This window comes from Diabrotica virgifera, chromosome 1, assembly GCF_917563875.1.
Source record: "Diabrotica virgifera virgifera chromosome 1, PGI_DIABVI_V3a".
In the NCBI taxonomy this organism is placed as follows: Eukaryota; Metazoa; Arthropoda; class Insecta; order Coleoptera; family Chrysomelidae; genus Diabrotica; species Diabrotica virgifera.
In genome coordinates, this window is record NC_065443.1 from 105,631,772 (window position 1) to 105,652,540 (window position 20,769).

Consider the following 20,769-nt stretch of genomic DNA (forward strand, 5'->3'; position numbering starts at 1 on the left):
TACTTCAAATAAAGAACTTGAAAACCATATTGAGTACATACCTCGTGCAAAAAATATAGAAAACCTCAGTAATAAAGTAGAATATGTGCAAAAAGATCAGCAATAAAGTAGAATTTATATCTGGAGCATATTGTTCTTTTGAAACTATTTTCTTGTGGCATTTTTGCAATTAACTAGTTTTGATGAGAAATGAGCCACAATTTTACAAAAAAAATGATTTTATAAACGTCGAAACGTTAATAAAATCATTTTTTTTTCTGTAACATTGTGGCTTATTTCCCATCAACACTAGTTAATTGGAGTATACTGTAAATCAGATCATAAGCTTCTAAAAAACTGCAGGCTCTAACTGCATACAACTAGAAAATACCCATGAACGTCTTGAAAGTCATATTTAAAAAATAATGAAATTTCAAAACACTCAAGGCCAAAAAAATAATGAAATTTCAAAACACTCAAGGCCAAATGGAGATGTAAAATGACGTAGGGAGCCTTGCAGAAACCTGCAAAAATTACTCTTCAGATTTATAAAAAGACACTGCAAAAGATGTTTCAGACTTAGACCACAAAAAGCGTACCATAAAAGATGCATAACCAATCATTCTACGAGCAGAACTAGAGAAGGCTCTCCTTATAACATTTTAGACCTTTTTCAATATCAACAATTATGTTAAAATAATATGATTGCATGAAGTAATAGTAATTAGTCTTCAAAAAGAAGAATACCAATTGCTTGAAACCAATGGGTGAAATGAAAATGACGAAGTGCTAAAAAACTAAGTAAATGGCGCGGCGGGTATGTAAGGAACAGTAACAGTCAAGAACAGTTTTAGCAAAAACTAAATCAGAAGCGTATAAACATATAAACCGTCAACCTTATATTATACGAGAGTGGATTAGAGCAATATACAGTGAGGCCGTTTGAGTTCGAATAAGTTCATTTTCTCGAAAATGGGCGACTCTGGAGATAAATTCCGAAACAGGTCGATTTTTATTTTTAAATTATAATTTTTGGCATACAGGGTGTTTCATTGGAAAACGGAAATACTTTAACGGTGAATAGAGCTCACCGAGCTTGTTCTGGATATACTACATTTTTTGCCCTGCCCAAAAAGAGCACAAAAAAATAAGGTTAATGGTTCGCTTCAGTTTTTCGGCCAGACAATTTTATGACTTTAATTTTGAAATTATATTGAATTTTTTAAGAACTGTTACATTAAAAAGCAGTTATTATTAACTTTTAGTTATAAATTATTAAAGTTAATGAATAAATACTCATTTTAAAAATAATCAATACTTATTTACCACATTGGAACGACTCAATTACTAAAGACAAGATAAATCCAGGTCCGGATTAACAAAAAATATAAAGTAATTGTGACCTTGAACTAACACCCTGTATATTAAAATTTTGAAAATTTGTCTGCGTTGATTTAATTTAATTACATCAATTTTGAAATTATATTGACATTTTAAAGAACTCTGAGATTAAAAACCAGGTATGTATTAACTTTTAAATCAATGTTAATGAATCATACTTAATACTTATTTACTACCCTGGCTTCTCTGGATTTGTAGCTGTATGCACATCATTAAAAATACGAATTGCGGGAATTGGGATATTTTAATGATTTAGTAAAGAATTAAAAAACAGCTATATCTAATAAAAAAAAATTGTTTAAACATTTCAACAATTTAACATAAATTCAAAATATTTGAACTATAACAGTTGCTCAAAATGTCAGCCATTTTGTTCGATGCATTTCCTTGCTCGTTTTAAAAGATTTCGATTCGATTTTCTAATTACATTGGGATTGTTCTTTATTTTTCTAGCAGCTTCTTATGACTTGACAGAATTAATCAATATGATTTCAAAAATTGCCGTAATTAAAAAATTATCTGCGCAAAAATTTGACTTGCACCTTTTAACGCAGTTTTTGATGCTCTTTTAAAATACGCAAACAAATTTTTAAAATTTCAATATACAGGGAGTTGTTTCAAGGTCACAATAACTTTATATTTTTTTGTTAATTCAGACCTGGATTTTTCTTGTCATTAGTAATTGGGTCGTTCCATTGTGGTAAATAAGTATTGATTATTTTTAAAATGAGTATTTTTATTCATTAACTTTAATAATTTATAACTAAAAGTTAATAATATCTGCTTTTTAATGTCAAAGTTCTTAAAAAATTCAATATAATTTCAAAATTAAAGTCATAAAATTGTCAGGCTGAAAAATTGAAGCAAACCATTAAGCTTACTTTTTTGTGCTCTTTTTAAATATGTAAACAGGTTTTCAAAATTTGAATACAAAAGTGTGTTGTTTTAAGGTCACAATTACTTTATAATTTTTTGTTAATCCGGACCTATATTTTTCTTATGGTTAGTATGTCGGTCGTTTGGGTTTTGAATGAGACATATGTGTACCAAATATCAAAAAAATATACAGGGTGGTTCTAAAGTTATGGCTTAGGAAAAAATTTGGCAAAATCGATAAAACACCCTGTAACTCAGAACCGGCTCGGTGACCTATATTCACCATTAAAGTATTTCCGTTTCCCAATGAAATACCCTGTATATGTATATCATACTAATGACGTTATCCACCTGGGCGTGATGACGTAATCGATAATTTTTTTAAATGAGAATAGGGTCCGAATATGATAGCTCATTCGAAAAATTATTTAATTCTCTATTCACTGATATAAACATTAACATAATTATTTATACACGAGACCCAAAAATTTTTTTTTATTTAATTAATTGAAACAAAAAGAAGAATGTTTGTAATTTATTTAATGCAAAATACATTTTGCTGCTGTCAGAAAATAGAAAAAAATGTTAATTTGAAAAATAAACATTATTTTTGTTTAAATTGAGTGTTCAAACTGCTATATAAGAGACAGGTTGGTGGCAGCTTTAATATTGAATTTAAGCGAAAAACAATATTTATTTATCAAATAAACATTTTTCCTGTTTTTGGACAACAGTAAAATGTATTTCGAATTAAATAAATTATACACTTGTTCTTTTTGTCTCAATTAATTTAATTCAAATTTTTTGGGCACTACGTATAAATAATTATGCTAATGTTTATGTTACTGAATAGAAAACTGAATAACCTTTCAAATGAGATGGCAGACGACCCCTATTCTCATTTAAAAAAATCATCGATTACGTCATCACGCCCAGATGGATGATGTCACCAGTATGATATATATGCCAAAAATAATAATTTAAAAATGAAAATCGACCTGTTTCGGCATTTTTCCTTACAGTCGCTGGCTTATGAAGTAACGGATTTATTCCTTTCATTTGCACCATACTGTATAAAATAACCAAACAAAACAAAGAAAGCAAAGTTTTTTATTCATATAAATTTATGACACAAACAAAATGCATGTTAAAACCTGTAAAGAACTCCAACGTTAATTGGAAGTTCACGAGAAACAAACAATGTGTTGTTTTAAGTTTTAATTTATCTATCGCTAGAGATATCAAGCTCGAGCAACACCCAAAATGAGGTAAGACTCGAAACGCTGTAAAAACTAGTACAGTAGCAGGGTCTAATTGTCATTATGTGGAGAAATAAATATCTGTATATTGATATGAGAACTAGAATGTACAAGTACACTGCATAACTAGACGAAATGAATAATAGAAACAACAGAGACGGAATACTGAGAAGGGTAATCGGCAAAACTTTATGCGGTAGGCAAAGAAGTGAAGTTATTCAAAGATAGTGCAAAATAGTTCCAGTTAACACATGGGCACCCAAAAAGAAAAACAGAATGAAATAAACATGTCGATACAGTGGCGCAAAATTGAATAGTAGGAATATCTCGAAACAAATCGCCAATACGCCGAAGAAGCAGTTGGATCAAATAATATACAGAGAGAAATGTTGACAGATTTAATAAAGCCAAGAACAAGTTAGTTATAGGTTTTTAATACAATTGTGGATATGTCACAAATCTTAGATACAGAAAAAAGCAGTATCTTATATTAGTATCTGTTTACAAAAACAAAGGATATTTTATCAGTTACATTTTATTTATCAGTATACAAATTACACAAATATAAAGCTAGTTATACAGGGTGTCTAGAAACTCTACCGACAAATGAAGACAGGAGATTCCTCAGATAATTTTAAGATAATTTAACCCAATTCACCTAGTCCAAAAATGCTTCCTAAGGGAGCTAGAGCTCTTTGAAGATGGCGTCATGTAATTAGTTTTTCTTAAATACCTCCAGAACTCTTCTATTTAGAAAAACAAAAATTGGTATGCATATTTACTTTCCAGAAAAGAATCGATTCTATCCATTGCGAATTTCTAGTGAAGGTCATAGGCGTCCGTTTTGGGTAGGGCAACGGTTATTTTATCACCTAACTTTTTTGTCTTTAATTTTTAAGCTTTTTTGACTCTGAATTATTAAATTGTGAGGTATTCTAGTACTAAAAGGTACTCTTACTTTAAGTCGATAGGATACACCGTTTTCTAGAAAAATCGATTTGAAAACTTTTCGTTCTTTGAATGTCAAAAAAAAGATTCAAAAAAACACTATTTAGAAAGATGAAAACTGGTACATTTATTTATTTTCCAGAGATTAATCGATTTCATTAATGGCGAATTTCTAGTACCGGTCATAGGCGTCCGTTTCGGGTAGGTCAACAGTTATTTTATAGCGTAATTTTATTGTCTTTAAGTTTTAAGTATTTTTGACACTAGATTATTCAATTATGAGATATTCGAGTAATAAAAGTTACTCTTGTTTTAAGTTTGTAAAATACATCGTTTTTTTTAATTTTTTTTCAGTTTCTTTTTCAAGTTCCCAAAACTTAAAACTTTCAAATCGATTTTTCTAGAAAACAATGTGTCCTACCGACTTAAAGTAAGGGTACCTTTTAGTACTAAAATACCTCACAATTTAATAATCCAGTATCAAAAATGCTTAAAAGTTGAAGACAAAAAAGTTATGCGATAAAATAACCGTTGCCTTACCCAAAACGGACGCCTATGACCGGTACTAGAAATTCGCAATGAATGGAATCGATTCATTACTGGAAAGTAAACATGTATACAAATTTTCGTTTTTCTAAATAGAAGCGTTCTGGAGGTATTTAAGAAAAATTAATGGCGCCATCTTCAAAGAGTTCTAGCTCCCTTAGGAAGCATTTTCGGACTAGGTGAATTGGGTTAAATTGTCTTAAAATTATCTGAGGAATCTCCTGTCTTCGTTTGTCGGTAGAGTTTCTGGACACCCTGTATAAGTACGATGGAAGAATGGAGTAAAAAAGTGTCAAAGTATATGAAGAATTGCTTATAGTCTAGTCGCAACATAAGGGGTCCCGTGGACATTTTTAGTTCGCCGCGATTTGATGGTGGTATTATAGGTTTTTTGGGTCGCTGAATCCAATGGTGGTCTGGAAGCCCAAATGTGGTGCGTTTAATTGTTATTAACGAATTATTGTAAAATTGGGTGTTTTTCAGGAATAATTAGAAGCCCTGTAAACAAATCGATAGTGTTCAGGTCTTCTCTGGTGTATTTTTGGTCGCTGAATCGAATGCGACTAGTCGCGATTACTCAAAATATGTTCTTATTTTGTTAATAACCAAATAATAGATTATTCGCAGAAAAGCCCGAAATGCGCTATCTACAGCAAGTTTGTAGTTTTTTTCATAGTATTTTTATACGCTAAATCGATTGCTGCTAGTCGTGATAGCTTAAACCACGTTCCGACTTTGTTATTAATAAATTATTGCAAAAATAACGGTTTATATTACGTTTACTCACGGTTCTTGCTTTGAATTTTAAAAAACCACTTGGATTGACATGAAATTTGGCATACACTTAGCTAACATATCAAACAAAACAAATGATATTGTGCTGATGTCTGCTTTTACCCTGGGGGTGAGTTTCACCCCATTTCGTGGGTGAAAAAAAACCTTTAAAATAAGTGCGGAAGTGGATAAACTGATTAATTCTAAGCAACTTTTGTTCTCTACGGTTTTTTCAATAAGTCAATACTTTTCGAGTTATTTGGTTTTTTGTTGAAAAATGAACATATTCACTCGCAAATAACTCGAAAAGAATTGACTTAGTGAAAAAACTGTATAGAACAAACGTTGCTTAGAATTAATCAGCTTATCCAATTCCAGACTTATTTTAAAGATTTCTTCTTTCACCCCCGAAACGGGGTGAAACTCACCCCCAGGGTAAAAGCACACACCGGCACAATATCACTTGTTTTGTTTGACATGTTAGCTACGTGCTTGCCAAATTCCATGTCACTCCAAGTGGTTTTTTAACATTTAGAGCAAAAACCGTGAGTAAACGTAATATAAACCGTTATTTTTGCAATAATTTATTAATAACAAAGTCGGAACGTGGTTTAAGCTATCACGACTAGTGACAATCGATTTAGCGTATTAAAATACTATGAAAAAGACTACAAGCTGTAGATAACGCATTTCGAGCGTTTCGGCGAATAAACAATTATTTTGTTATTAACATAATAAGAACACATTTTGAGTAATCGCGACAAGTCGCATTCAATTCAGCGACCAAAAATATACCAGCGAAGACCTTAACACCATCAATTTATTTACAGGGCTTCTAATAATTCCTGAAAAACACCTAATTTTACCATAATCTGTTAATAACAATTAAACGCAGCACATTTGGGCTTCCAGATCACTTCCATTGGATTCAGCGACCCAAAAAATCTATAATACCACCATCAAATCGCGGCGAACTAAAAGTGTCCACGGGACCCCCTATGTTGCGACTAGACTATTAGTGTTATATGAACAATTTCAGATTCCTGTGAGGAGTAAGAGAAAAATACCTAAGAGGACCTGGGAGACTTAACCAGGACATGTTTGTGAAGGGGATTGTTACTGGTTAGACTCAGCATATAAACCAAGATATCGTAAAAGCTTATTTAGTCCAGAAAGCCACTGCGCATCCGCTAGGAAAAATATTCTAATTCGGATTTTTTGCACAATCTTACTCAAAAAGGACTCCTTTTAACAAATTTCCATGTTGCCAGGACCAAAAGGTGGTCAAAAATTTTTTAAACGTTTTTTTTTGTTTTTTTCCTAAAATTATTTTTATTGCATGGAAAAAAGTTTTTTTAGGTTTTTTGGATCATTCCAAACAGAAAAAGTCTTTAGTGACTTTTTTCTAAAAATGATAGTTTTTGACATATAAGCGATTAAAAATTGAAAAATTTCGAAATCGGCCATTTTTAACCCTCAAAGACTATGTGAAAAACTGAAAATTTGAATGTTGCCAAGGTAGGTAGATATTCTTTAAAGATCGATTGATGAAATCCCGAAGAGTTTTTTGCAATACAATATTCAAAACTCCTTTGTTTTTTAATTGCGAATCAAGCGTGCGCGACACTATTTTCCACCGACAGTATGGTGCAGATGAAAGGAATAAATTCGTTATTTCGAAAATCGGCGACTTTAAGGAAAAATCCCGAAATAGGTCGATTTTTATTTTTAAGTTATGATATTGTGGCATATATGGTATACTAGTGACGTCATCGGTCTGGGCGTGATGACGTAATCGATGATTTTTTTAAATGAGAATAGGGGTCGTGTGGTAGCTCGTTTGAAAGGCTCTTCAATTCTCTATCAAGTAATGTAAACATTTACATAATTTTTTATACAGGGTGTCCTTCTACTTCTTTTTGTGTCAAATAATTTAATTTAATAAAAGTTTTTTGGACACCCTGTATAAATAATTATGGAAATGTTTATATTACTGAATATAGAATTGAAGAACCTTTCAAATGAGCTAGCACACGACCCCTATTCTCATTTAAAAAATCATCGATTACGTCATCACGTCCAGATGGATGACGCCACTAGTATACCATATATGCCACAATATCATAACTTAAAAATAAAAATCGACCTGTTTCGGGATTTTTCCTTAAAGTCGCCGGTTTACGAAATAGCGAATTTATTCCTTTCATTTGCACCATACTGTCGGTGGAAAATAGTGTCGTGCACGCTTGATTAGCAATTAAAAAACAAAGGAGTTTTGAATATTGTATTGCAAAAAACTTTTCGGGATTTCATCAATCGATGTTTAAAGAATATCTACCTACCTTGGCAACATTCAAATTTTCAGCTTTTCACATAGTTTTTGAGGGTTAAAAATGGCCGATTTCGCAATTTTTCAATTTTTAATCGCTTATATGTCAAAAACTATCATTTTTAGAGAAAAGTCACTAAAGACCTTTTCTCTTTGGAATGATCCAAAAAACCTACAAAAACCTTTTTCCGTGCAAAAAAAATAATTTTAGGAAAAAAACAAAAAAAGAACGTTTAAAAAATTTTTGACCACCTTTTGGTCCTGGCAACATGCAAATTTGTTAAAAGAAGTCCTTTTTGAGTAAGATTGTGCAAAGAATCCGAATTAGAATATTTTTCCTAGCGGATGCGCAGTGGCTTTCTGGACTAATTGTTAATCAAGGTTCAATAAAATATTCGTAAGCGTTTTTGCTCAATAGCGACAAAATCGAAGAAAAAAATGATGCATTGTTTACCCATGTTGATAAAAGTAGGTTTAAAAATTTTGTTACCAACAAGGGCACCTGATAAGACAAAAACATTTAACACATTTTTTAAATTTTTATCTTTAAGAGCGTAGGCGCAAAATTTCGGGCGAATGATTTTTAAATGCAGTAATTTTTTTCGAATCCTGAGGAAACTAATAAGTATTTTTAAAAAATTTAAACGCAGAATGAAAGACCCTGAAAACTTCTATAATGCTTATTTTAATAAGATACAGGGGTGAAAAAAAAATAGAGAAAATTTAGTGTCATTTTTAAGTACTTACAAATAGTTCATTCAAAAGAAAAACAAATGAATGCATTTAAAAAGCATTGGATTGAAATTTTGCGCCTATGCTCTTAAAATACTCAGGGTTTCGTAAATACGTAACATTCTGAGTGGGATACCCAAAATACTGTTTTACGCATATTTGCAATATCTATACAGGGTGATTGATTAGTGGACTGAAGCTCAACAGATCCGCTATAGTAATAGATAGCAATAAAAGTTAATAACAAAAATTGTAGCCAACTTTGAGCTTCATATTACAAAATTAGTTAGAATATTACAGGGTGTTCGATAACGTAGTGGCAGACCAAACTTTTGCTTTTTTAAATAGAACACACTATATTTTATTTTAAATTCGAAATTATGTTAACTTCTCCATTACAAAAATATAAAGGTTTGTTATGTTATACAGGGTATTTACAAAGTTATAACCAATTTTATATGAAAATCGTAACAAGTTCAACTCACTGTACAAAGATAAATAAGCAAAACAGCAATGATTTGTTAATGTCGTATTTTTTTGCGTATTGCCAAAATTTTCAAGAATGATTGATATTGCTAATTTTATTTATCTCAAATACAGGGTGAGTCAAAACGCAAGTACATACATTATTTTCTCAGTAATTTTAAATGGAACACCCTGTATTTTATATCACTATTGAAAAGTTACTTAGAAACATTACCGTACTTTAATTTTTGGATAACATTCCCTATGTCTAAATTTATTAGTTTTCGAGATATTTTCATTTTTCAATGGACCAGTAGCGTGGCCACCCAAATCACCAGAATTTAATAAACTGGACTGATTTTTTTGGGGTTACGTTAATACCTCCGTTTATAAAATACCTCCAACAACAAGGGATGAGGTGAAAAATAGAATACAAAGTGTATTTCGATGTGTTAATTTACAAATGCTTCGTAGAGTAATGATCGTTTTTAGGCGTGCATAAATGTGTTAGGAGGTAATTTTGAACACCTTATGTAATTAAATATTAAAAGTATGTTATTAAAATTATCTTCTAATTTTTTCAGACATGTGTTTTTGCAAAATGTATTACTGAAAAATTATGTTTTGTTCTTTATTTGTTACATTGTTACATTTACATAAAAAAGTAGTGTTTAATTGTCTTCACAAAATGTTGTATTTTGTATTTGTGTGTTTTTTTGTAAAATTTATTACTAATTTTCTTTGTTTATTTGTTGCATTTACATAAAAAAACTAGTTTTAAATTGTTTCAAAAATGTTGCACGTTGTGGTTGTGTTTTTTTTTTGTAAAATGTATTAATAATAAATTATTTTTATTTCTTTACTTGCTACATTGATTACCGGATTGATAATCAGTAATCGTCAAATGTCAATTCAGTCATGGCTTACTTAAAATTTAAATCAATTTAAACACCTAAAATAATTTGCTCTGAAAAATGAAAATATCTCGAAAACTAATAAATTTGGACATAGGGAATATTATATAAAAATTAAAGTACGGTAATGTAATCACCCTGTATTTGATATAAAGAAAATTAGCAATGACAATAATTCTTGAAAATTTTGACAGTAAATATAAAAATATGGCATGAATAAACCAGTGCTGTTGTGCTTATTTTTATTTATACAGGGAGTTGAACTTGTTACGGTTTTCATACAAAATTGGTTATAACTTTTTAAATACCCTGTATAACATAACAAACCTTAATATTTTTGTGATGGAGAAGTTAACATGATTTCGAATATAAAATAAAATATAGGGTGTTTTATTTAAAAAAAAAAAACATAAGTTTGGTCTGCCACTGTGTTATCGAACCCCCTGTAACATTCTAACCAATTTTGTAATGTGAAGCTCAAAGGTGGCTAAAATTTTTGTTTTTAACTTTTATTGCTATCTATCACTATAGCGGAGCTATTGAGCTTTACCCCACTAATCAATCACCCTGTATAGATAAAATTGGAATATTTTTTGTAAATTTAATACTTTGGTAATAATAAAGAAAAATAGGAAGCACAATTTTTTAAAATACTTATCTGCTAATTAATAAATTTAAAAAAAAACTTACTTTTCTTTGTAGAACGTTGATCTTCCTATCCTTGATCTCCATGTGCTCCCTCATCTCTGCGATCTCGGCGCCAGCTCGGCCTCTCTCTTGTTGAAACTGCTGAGCTTTCTTCTCTGCGTATCGGTTCTTCTCCTCCAACCGTTGCCTGAGTTCCTCGACGTCAGTCTGAAGCATGTTGTAGTGTTCTTCCTTGGCACAGAGGGATTCTTTGAGGACTGCGATGTGTCGTTGGTAGTCTTGGTGCTGTTCCTCCAAGGTCTTCATCTTGGCGCCCATCGCTAGGATCTCCTGGTCTCTGCGTTGAATCTCCACGCGGAACTCGTCCAGCTGCACAGACGAGCAGTAGCATGCACTATCCATGCGGGGTATAAGCGACAGTGAGGTGGTAAAACTGAACTTAAGCGGCCATAGAGTCTTATTACCTAGTTACATTCTGATAACTGAGCCATCTTTCCCGATTTGCACGTCGTTCAACAGAAAACTTACTTGGCGCTTGATCGGCGGCGGGGCGGCGAGGGCGGAAGGCAGTGGCTGTGTCAAACGCTCGACCTCGCTCTCTAATAGCCTGACCTCGCGCTCAAGGGTAGCAATGCGCGCGTCCTTAGTGTCGAGCAGAACTTTCACCGTGCTACTAGAGGGCGAGGGCACCAGCTCCAGTTGCGTTTGAAGCGTGCGCAAAGTTTCGTTTGCTGCTTGTAACTCCTGCAGAGGGAATGAAGAGGAGCTGTCAGATTCTGTCTCGGCTGCCGGCCGTTCAACGCTTTACCACCACCATCGGATTTTTTTAATTTTTTTTGACACATTACCAAGAATACCCACCAAATCGAAACATCATCTTTCGACAAATGCTTTTATAATATACTTAATGGATCAATAATTAAACGATTAAAAGAGAATGTTAATCAGAAAACCACAGCAAAAGGTAATAAACCATGATAGTCGTTAACAAACTTGATTAAATATTGTATATTGTACATGCCTACACATACCACAGCAGCTTTGTACTATTTGGCCCCTTAATAAAAATGCGAAAAGATATATTTACCCTAGTTCTTTAGTATTTCCTGGACAATTTGCAAGAGGCAACGATAGTGGTTAATGTAGGCTACAGTAATAGTTTTCTAAAATAGCTAAAGACTTTTTGGTTTAGATATATCATTGTTTACGAGCAAATTAAACTAAAAATTATGTCCTTTAAGTTTTACGAAAAGCCCAAACATAATTTAAGGCAACAAATTAAACTTCTACAGTGCACAAAAGAGGGTAGGAGAAGCGTAGGAAGGAGACTCGTTTCCTGGTTAAAGAACCTGAGAGAATGGTTTGGTTGCAGTTCAAGGCAACTGTTCAAAGCAGCTGCCTCGAAGGTCAAAATAGCCATGATGCTTGCCAACCTTCCTCGCGGAGATGGCACTCCGAGAAGAAGAAGTGCACGAATAATGTAAAGTAGGGGAAGAACTAAAACTGAAGGTAATACCTTGACAAACTAACATTTTTCAGGATGGCTGGCATTTAAACACCTGGATTTTTTTTCAAGACTTTGGTTGTCTCAAGCTTTTAAGGATATATTTTCTTGGACCTCAAAAATAATTTGAAGGTTTTATATAAAGAACAAGGAGAATACAAGACCAAGCTTTCAACTTAATAAAATATTTAAAAATATTCACTAGTAATACCACTAGAGGTCAAATTATTTCCGGAAATTTTTTTGAGATCATGAATATTTTGAAAATTTCCCGAGTCGCAGACGAGGGAAATTTTCTAAAAATATTCATGATCAAAAAAAAATTTCCGGATATTAATTTGACTTCGCGTGGTATTCGGTAAGAAAATTCCACACCAAATTTGCATTTGAAAATCCAAAGCAGCATGAACAGATTAATAGCGCGCCATAGCTTTGTCAGCAATTATTTAGGCTTTCAAATTCGTAATTTCTACTCATTGTAGTTGCATGGGAATACCATTTCAAGATAGAAAATAGTATATTCTTCAATTTTACATAAGTTTTGAGTAACTACAAGTGATAGAAAATGAATCAAAACTAAATTATGTAAACAAATAAAAAACCAGTCTGTCAAAAATGTTCTGTTATTGTAAACGTCAAAAAATTTCCACTATAATTCGCTGTTGGGTACCCCACGAGCAAAAAATTTCCGATAAAATACCTCCGTTGCCATGGTGATCTGTCAAAATAACGTATTTTGATTGGCTCAAAATTACAGGTGTGGAATTTTCAAAATAATATCAAATTGAAAATTTATTGGACCGTTTTCCTGGTAACACCTCCACGGTTTCTAAAAATTGCAAGCCAGATAGATGCTGAAGCAAAGAAGACACGAGGGAATTCTACATTTTGCAATTCATAGCCCAGTCTGATTAGCGTGGTGAATTTCAACGGAAAAAGGACGTATGTTACTCCATAGGAGTAATACTAATAGAAAATAGTTATTTTCCTAACAAGTGCAGAAAGTCATTCTTTTCCGCACGCGACTGCAGTTTGCCGAACGACGCGAAGCGGGAGTTCGGCAAGCAGTCGAGTGCGGAAAAGAGACTTTCTGCAAGAGTTAGGAACAATATTTTTTCTGTATATACACCGTTCTTAGGCGTCAACGCCCTTCGGTAGGGATCTATGGGGGAGTATCACCGAGCCGCAAGCCCTTATCCCTTGCCGTACTGCTCCCTCATAGGTCGATCAGATGCCCGCATATTCCAGTCTAAGCGCCAGATTCATATTTAGAATTTTATACTGACGCGTTAGCCTTTTTGTTTTTCCGATGGCCTGGCTTGGGCTTGAACTCTCGTACCTCACAGCGAAGTGAAGTGCGGGTCAGCCGCTAGTCGCACTGAGCTATCCGATCGACACAATATTTTTTCTAAGAGTCTTTAAAAAATTACCAAATCTTAATCAATTAATTTAATTAATATGAAAATACATACACAAGGTAATTCTTTGACAAGGTTGTCAAAACCAAACTTTCAATATAATTAGTTAGCATGACGACGATCTTGGTTTCCATGACGATGATTCAAAACGGCTGTTATTGTCTACCGATTTGACTTTCGAATAGTATGTCAAAATAATTTTATTTCATCGAATTGTCGCGTTAATTTCATTAAAACAGAACCACAATAAGATATATTTGAAATAAATTAGTAAATAATATCTAAATATTAGTTTATTGCATGTATTATAATTACTTTAAGGCCATATTAACATATCTAAATTAACACTCGTGCGGAAAAGTAAAAACCGCGTGCGGAAAAGTAACACGCGTGCGGAAAAGTAACACGCGTGCGGAAAAGTGAAACTTTCTAAACTAAAATGCGTGCGCGAAAGTAGACATTTTTGCACGCTCGTAGAAAAATCAAAATGTATACCGTTTTTATTCAGTTGGAATAATTTTCATCTAGTTCAGAGAGTGCTTAATTTTCACTTAGTACTTGCGCTCTCTGAACTAAGTGAAAATTAAGACAGTTTTGACTTCGCATTCCAGCTGAATAAAAATGGTATACATTCTTATTTTTCTATTAGTATTACTCCTATTGAGTAACATAGGTCCATTTTCTGTTGGAATGTACCACGCTGAATAGACTGGGCTGTGAATTGCAAATTGTAGAATTCCTTCGTGTCTTCTTTGATTCAGCGTCCATCTGGCTTGCAATTTTTAGAAGCCGTGGAACGTGGAAGTGTTACCAGGAAAATGGTACAATAAATTTTCAATTTGATATTAATTTGAATATTTTTAAATATTTTATTGAGTTGAGAGCTTTGTCCTGTATCTAGCAGATGCCGCTAGGCACCTACTACCATCACGTTAGTTGCAAGGCGGGGCTAATAGACTGGATGATCTAATCTTGGTTCAAAGATAGCAACCTATGCATTCCCTGATGAGCTACTAAAAAGGGGCGAATTCGTTGATATGAATGCTGGTTGCACTCTCTGAACTAAGTGAAAATTAAGACCGCTTTGGCTTCGCATTGCAACTGAATAAAAAGGGTATAAGGGAATATAAGGGAATAAACACCCCAACACAAGTCACTAATCGGAAGAAGAAGTACAGGTCGGTCTAGAAAAAGATAAGATGATAATATTGTAACAGAATAGGAGACAGGCAATGTTAATGGAAAACAGGAAATAGACCCAAATAAAAAAGAAGAAGATACTCATTCTTCAGTAAGTAATAATTATAATAGAATTTTCCTTAATTCAACTCGGATTCCATTCTATGTAATCACTTTCATAGGATGCCTTATTCGTTTCATTCGTAATATTATGGAGTTAATGTCAATTTTTAAGTAATAATTGTACTTTGTTTATGGTATCAAGAATGCTTAAACTTAGTTATGGTATATATTTTAATCGCAATTCTAAATTATGCAAAATGTAGTACAGAGTTTACAACTCGTATAAAACTTGACAAAAGTTGTAAAGTTGTATTATTCCCTAAAGGTCGAAGAAGTTTGAGACTTGTGTGTACTTTAAGAATAAAGTCCTTTGGTTCTAAACAAATTCCATTTAACTTAGGTAAGTGTTTTATTTTATTAGTAGTTTTATTTATATCGTGTTCTTGCTACTATTACAATAATTTTTTAATTTGCCGGTTTCAAATTGTAATGCTGTCAAGGTAAAATGTATTTTTTATTGGTACCTTATTTTGCTCATTAAAAATACGCCTCAACGAGTTTAATATTCAAAAATGCGCGTGTTCTGAAGAAACCACGGCAACATCAACAATTAAATATTGATCTGGCCTGACAGGAGTAATGAAACGTCAAATGAATAAAATATGAATAAAATATTACTAACAAATATTTCAAAATCTTTATTCAAATATTTTTTTTCTCTGATTCTGGCCTTGGTTTAGAACTAGAACCTTTAGGCATAACTTATCACTAACTCAGGTGTAATGTGTAGTGTGTGTGTTGAGTAGGTGTCTTGTTACTTTGCAAAGTCGACGTCATTGTCTTTGCAAAGAGACGCTAATTGTATCCGAACGTCTGCGGGCCCTCCGGTGAGTATATTCAAATATTTGAAAATCTTAAAATTTTAAATTAAATGAATGTGAAAAGTAGAGTTGGTATTGCTTAAAATATTTATACTTCCCAGTTTTTGCGGTATTACCGCAATTCTGCTTTACTATTTAATCAATGTTTGAACTCATTTTTAAACAATATACAACCAGTAATAACAATTAATCTTATGTGGCAGATTAGTGAAAATATATCGAAAGGTATACTGATGTACATCGCAAATTCAACCATTTTACATTATTACTCTTATTTAAAATTTTTGTAGTAATAATACATGATTTCAAAGTGTACCAATAAAAACAAATAGCGTAAAGTCTTTGTGGATAACTGCTCTTTAACCTTTAACTACACGCGCTGGCGTATTTTGTACGCCAGATATAAGAATTCTATTGCAAATATATTTAAAAATTTAATTTTTGACCTTGTTTATCTATCTAACCTATCGCTGGAATGTACTTTACAATTGGTTTAGTGTCGTTATAGTCGGCGTTCTGGGAAGATCGTAATTTACAGTTTATTATTTGATGTTTCCGGTTGTGGACAATATACGCCGCGATTATAGTAATATAAGTATGTAGTAATATAAGTACATCTTTCAATTGTTTTTAGTCATTATGGCACAAAATATATTTTTCTTTATAAAAACAATACTTTTTCTCATTTAAAAAATCACAATTCAAAAGTTTTTTTATTAGTAATTTTATTTATCATGGAATCAGATTCAAGTTATAAATCCCAATTGGCTTACTGAGAAGGAACTCCAAGTATTCGCTGATGCCGAATAAGGTTACTAATAAGCAACTAAATGTGTTTTTTCAAAAAAAAAAAAAAATAAACAAATCCGCTGTTTTTAAGTGTATTTTCTTGTGGCGTATAAAGTACGCCACGCGTGTAGTTATGTTATAACTTGATGCCCGGGTAGTTAAAGGTTAAAACAATTGCTCTATTTCGAGCACTGAGGCTGCGCCGTCGTCGTGCAGCCTTACAATGTGGACTTGAAAGCAGGACACTCTGAGGCAAGAACAATTAAATAAGCAGTCGTTCTAATTATTTTGGTGTTATAGAATAGCATGGACACAGACGAAAGACTAGCCAGTCTCTTTCTTGTAGATTTCTTTCTGACATGGCTTTTGTAATTCCTTGTTTCCAGGAGGTCGTTGGACTTCCTCTTTTCCGTTTTTCTGGCGGTATCCATCTCATTGTAATTTTTGGTGGTCTTTCATCTCCCATTCGTTAAACGTGTCCATACCAACTGAGTTGGTTCCGTTGTACCTCTTCCACTATTGTTTCGTGCTTACCTACTTTTTCTCTGATCTTTTCATTTCGACCATGGTCACATTTCAATATTCTGGCAGCCCAAAAAAATCCATTTCGGTACTAAATAGCTTATTTTAGGATTTGTTTGTCATTTGCCACACTTCGGAGCCATACGTTTAAACTGATTTCACAATAGCGTCGTACATCCTCATTTTTATATTCAAAATCATGTTATGATACCATAAAACAGGGTTTAGGGCTCTAGTAACCTCTCTAGCCTTCGTCACTTTATCATCTATACTGGGTTCTGGAAATGAGCAAAGAATACGAAATAATCAACACAATAAAGATAAGAAAGTTAAATATCTGGGGCACGTAATGAGGGGACAGCGATATGAAATCGTAAGACTGATAATACGGAAAAAATAAGAGGAGGAATGAGTATAGAAAGAACGATAGTGTAGTGGTTGAAAAATTTAAGGGGCTGGTTTAAATGCAGTTCCATAGAATTTTTCAGAGCAGCAGTAGATAGAGTAAAGATAGTGATGATGATATCCAACCTCCGATTGGGAAACGGCACTTAACGAAGAAAATCATGATCTTGCAAGCTAATTTGAATATTGGCAATACTCAAATTAGCCACCTTAAGAATTAATCTATAAGTTTACCTGTTATGTAAGATTGGAGTTTTAGTTATCATTTCAGAAAATGGTAAAAGCTTTTTTGGCTTTAAAATTTCAGTTAACTCATGATTTTTGATTCCTGTTTTTGAAAACTTTTTTGTAGATAGCGTAATTTGTTGCCTAAAATTAAATTAAAGCATATTTTTCAGTTAAGAACTCTATTTAGTGTATAGTGTAGGAAACAGAGGTTGAACCTTGCAAAATGAACACAAGTCCGGTTTTATTTTTTTTCTGGTAGATCAAGGGGTGCTTATTATAAGACTAACTTTTTCTGAAAAAATTTCGCCCCGGAACCCCCTTTTTCACCCCTTTAAAGGGGGTAATTTGTAGTTTTTGCGGAACGTAGCCTTTCCTGTACCTTTTACAAAAAATTTTTCTTATAGAAATATGAAGGGGACTATATTTTTTATGATTTATTTCCCGACAGGATATGTCTATCGTCCACCGTTTAGCGGGGGTGGCGCCCCAAAGTTGACAAGTTTTTAAAAAAGATGTTTTTAAAAAAAATATATTTTTCCCTAACTGTAACGGAAATTAGGAAGAAATCCTGCGACAATTATTCACAACTAAGAGACTGATTTTTTGGTATAGGTTTCACTTAAGGGTAATTGGCCTATTTTTAATTACAGGGTGTTACATTTTAAAAAAACCCCTTTTTATACCATCTGAACCGTTTATGCTAGAGTAAAAAGACTTTCAGCGATTACCCACGTACTGGTGCTATTTACAAATTTGTATAATTTACCCCCATTTTTTCCTCGGAACCACCCAAAAAAAAAGAAGAATTAATAAATAAAGTGATTTTCTTGAAATCCTTCACACACAATGCCCTTTATTAATATGCTTCATATATCATTTTGTGCATGTTATTATTACCCATGCACGGACACCAAAAGCGATTTCCTAGTGCAACCCCTGTAGCCAAAAATAAATAAATAAAATGGGGGTTGAAACTTATTTTTTGTTTTTTGCTTTTTGATCCATACGGGCATATGCTTCATCAATAGTGATTTTCAAAAATATATATGGTTATTGCAACATTCCTGCGGAAACCACCCCTATCCTTGAAAATATACTGCAGAAACTACCCCTATCCCTTGGCGAGCATATTTTTACGATTTCCTCATTACTTATGCATTATTTTTAAACAAAACTTATACAAGGTTAAAGACCACTATTTACTCTAAAAATTAGGTTCTATTAATTTTTTTCGTATAAGCAACCGTTACGGCACAGTGGCGCCGTAAACTTCGTGATATGCTTGGCGGACTCCAGTTTCTGTTTTTTATTTCGTCACTTGTTTGTTTTATTGATAAAGTACTTATGTAAAATAAAACAACACAGTGTAAGCTACAAATTATAACCTATACACATTTTACATTCTTTGCCCCCCAAAGCCACAGTGGTGGCCCAAAATCAATTTTTGCATATTTTCGCCACATACACGCATTTTATTTCCTTAATTCTACCTTAATAGCACAATATTCACCCTTAAGTGGTCGCTAAGCAGTGGCGAATCCAGGGAGGGGTGATGGGGGCGATCACACCCCCTCAAACCAAAAGTGATATTATATTTAAAGATTATAAAAATATTCATTTATTTTTATAGAAATACTTATATTATTATTTTTATAATGATGGCGTCCTTTCTATGTTTTAGCGACAGTGGCAGATCCAGCATCGTTAAGGGGCGTGCCAATTGGCTAAATTTCTATAAAAATAAATAAATATTTTTATAATCCTTAAATATAATATCACTTTTGGTGTGAGGGGGGGGGTGGGTGATCGCCCCCATCACCCCTCCCTGGATCCGCCACTGCTTAGCGACCACTTAAGGGTGAATATTGTGCTATTAAGTTAGCATTAATGAAATAAAATGCGTGTAGGTGGCGAAAATATGCAAAAATTGATTTTGGGCCACCACTGTGGCTTTGGGGGGCAAAGAATATAAAATGTGTATAGGTCATAATTTGTAGCTTACACTGTGTTGTTTTATTTTACATAAGTACTTTATCAATAAAACAAACAAGTGACGAAATAAAAAACAAAAACTGGAGCCCGCCAAAGCATATCACGAAGTTTACGGCGCCACTGTGCCGTAACGGTTGCTTATACAAAAAAAAAAATGAATAGGACCTAATTTTTAGAGTTAATAGTGGTCTTTAACCTTGTATAAGTTCTGTTTAAAAATAATGCATAGGTAATGAGAAAATCGTAAAAACATGCTCGCCAAGGGATAGGGGTAGTTTCTGCAGTATATTTTCAAGGATAGGGGTGGTTTCCGCAGGAATGTTGCAATAACCATATATATTTTTGAAAAGCAGAATTGATGAAGTATATGCCCATATGGATCAAAAAGCAAAAAACAAAAAAAAAATTTCAACCCCCATTTTATTTATTTATTTTTGGCTGCAGGGGTTGCACTTGGAAATCGCTTTTGGTGTCCATGCATGGGTAATAATAACATGCACAAAACGATAGATGAAGCATATTAGTAAAGGGCATTGTGTGTGAAGGCTTCCAAGAGAATCACTTTATTTATTAATTCTTCTTTTTTTTGGGTGGTTCCGGGGAAAAAATGGGGGTGTATTATATAAATTTGTAAATAGCACCAGTACATGGGTAATCGCTGAAAGTCTTTTTACTCTAGCATAAACGGTTCAGACGGTATAAAAAGGGGTTTTTTAAAATGTAACACCCTGTAATTAAAAATAGGGCAATTACCCTTAAGTGAAACCTATACCAAAAAATCAGTCACTTAGTTGTAAATAATTGTCGCAGGATTTCTTCCTAATTTCCGTTACAGTTAGGGAAAAATATATATTTTTTTAAAACATCTTTTTTAAAAACTTGTCAACTTTGGGGCGCCACCCCCGCTAAACGGTGGA

General features: G+C 33.0%; 1 protein-coding gene across 5 annotated transcripts in view; it reads right to left on the reverse strand.

Annotated features, from left to right (window-relative positions):
• LOC114325450 (ELKS/Rab6-interacting/CAST family member 1) overlaps window positions 1-20,769 on the reverse strand; it is a 607,107-nt gene that overhangs the window by 148,936 nt on the left and 437,402 nt on the right. For 4 of the 5 annotated variants that reach the window (XM_050642808.1, XM_028273526.2, XM_028273529.2 and 1 more), the window contains one exon: window positions 10,914-11,240. In XM_050642808.1, the coding sequence (XP_050498765.1) occupies window positions 10,914-11,240 (327 nt within the window). Of the gene's footprint in view, window positions 1-10,913; window positions 11,241-11,399; window positions 11,616-20,769 lie in introns of all 5 variants that reach the window. The other variant, XM_028273523.2, reaches the window with a different exon arrangement.